The 650-nt window shown below is 62.3% G+C and overlaps 1 protein-coding gene across 1 annotated transcript in view; it reads right to left on the bottom strand.

The window, feature by feature from the left end:
* The window catches only part of DAGLA (diacylglycerol lipase, alpha), a 33,883-nt gene extending 33,293 nt beyond the window's left edge, over positions 1 to 590 (bottom strand). The window contains exon 1 of the mRNA XM_015569810.1: positions 567 to 590. Within this exon, the coding sequence (XP_015425296.1) occupies positions 567 to 590 (24 nt within the window). The remainder of the gene's footprint in view (positions 1 to 566) is intronic.
* Between the last annotated feature and the right edge of the window lie 60 nt (positions 591 to 650).

The raw sequence follows: 650 nt of genomic DNA, 5'->3' as shown, positions 1-650 counted from the left end.
GACCCCCATCTCCCCGGGAACCCTTCCTCTCTTGCATTCTCAGGCCTGGAAGTGGTGGCCGCCCAAGGCACTCACTGCTGCCTTTCCTCGGCCCTGGAGTGGGGCGGCCCTGGGTTCGAGCCTTGGTCCCTGACTTCTAGTCGTCTGTGACCTTCCCTTCGCGGAGCCTCAGTTTCCTCATCTGCAAAATGGGATAATGAAGGCACCCACTCCATAGGGAGTCATGAGAAGTAAACGAAACAATGCGCAGCGAACACTCAGCTCATAGGAAAGTATTAGCGGCATCACTGGTATTGATTAACCGTCTCTCCTGGGTGAGGGGGCGCAGGCCTTTTCCTCGCCGCACGGAGCCCCTGCCTGGAGGTGTGGCAGCGGCACTGATCTCTGATCTGGTCAACGCTCCCGACAGAAAGGCCCCGCTGTGTCTCTCTAGTGACCAGGCTGACCCACGCCTGCCCTCACCCTGCCCTCACCCTGGCCAACCTGCCCTCACCCTGCCCTCACCCTGGCCGACCTGCCCTCACCCTGCCCTCACCCTGGCCGACCTGCACAGCGCCCTGACCTACCTTCTCGGGCAGGGATGGCGTCATCTCCTAGGAGCCCCCCTGGCCGGCTGAGCCCGCCCTGCCTGCCTCTTTAATCCACTCTGC

The sequence above is a fragment of the Myotis davidii genome, unplaced genomic scaffold (assembly GCF_000327345.1).
Source record: "Myotis davidii unplaced genomic scaffold, ASM32734v1 scaffold826, whole genome shotgun sequence".
Lineage (NCBI taxonomy): Eukaryota > Metazoa > Chordata > Mammalia > Chiroptera > Vespertilionidae > Myotis > Myotis davidii.
Note: the sequence above shows the minus strand (reverse complement) of the source record. Positions and strands in the feature narration are given on the sequence as shown.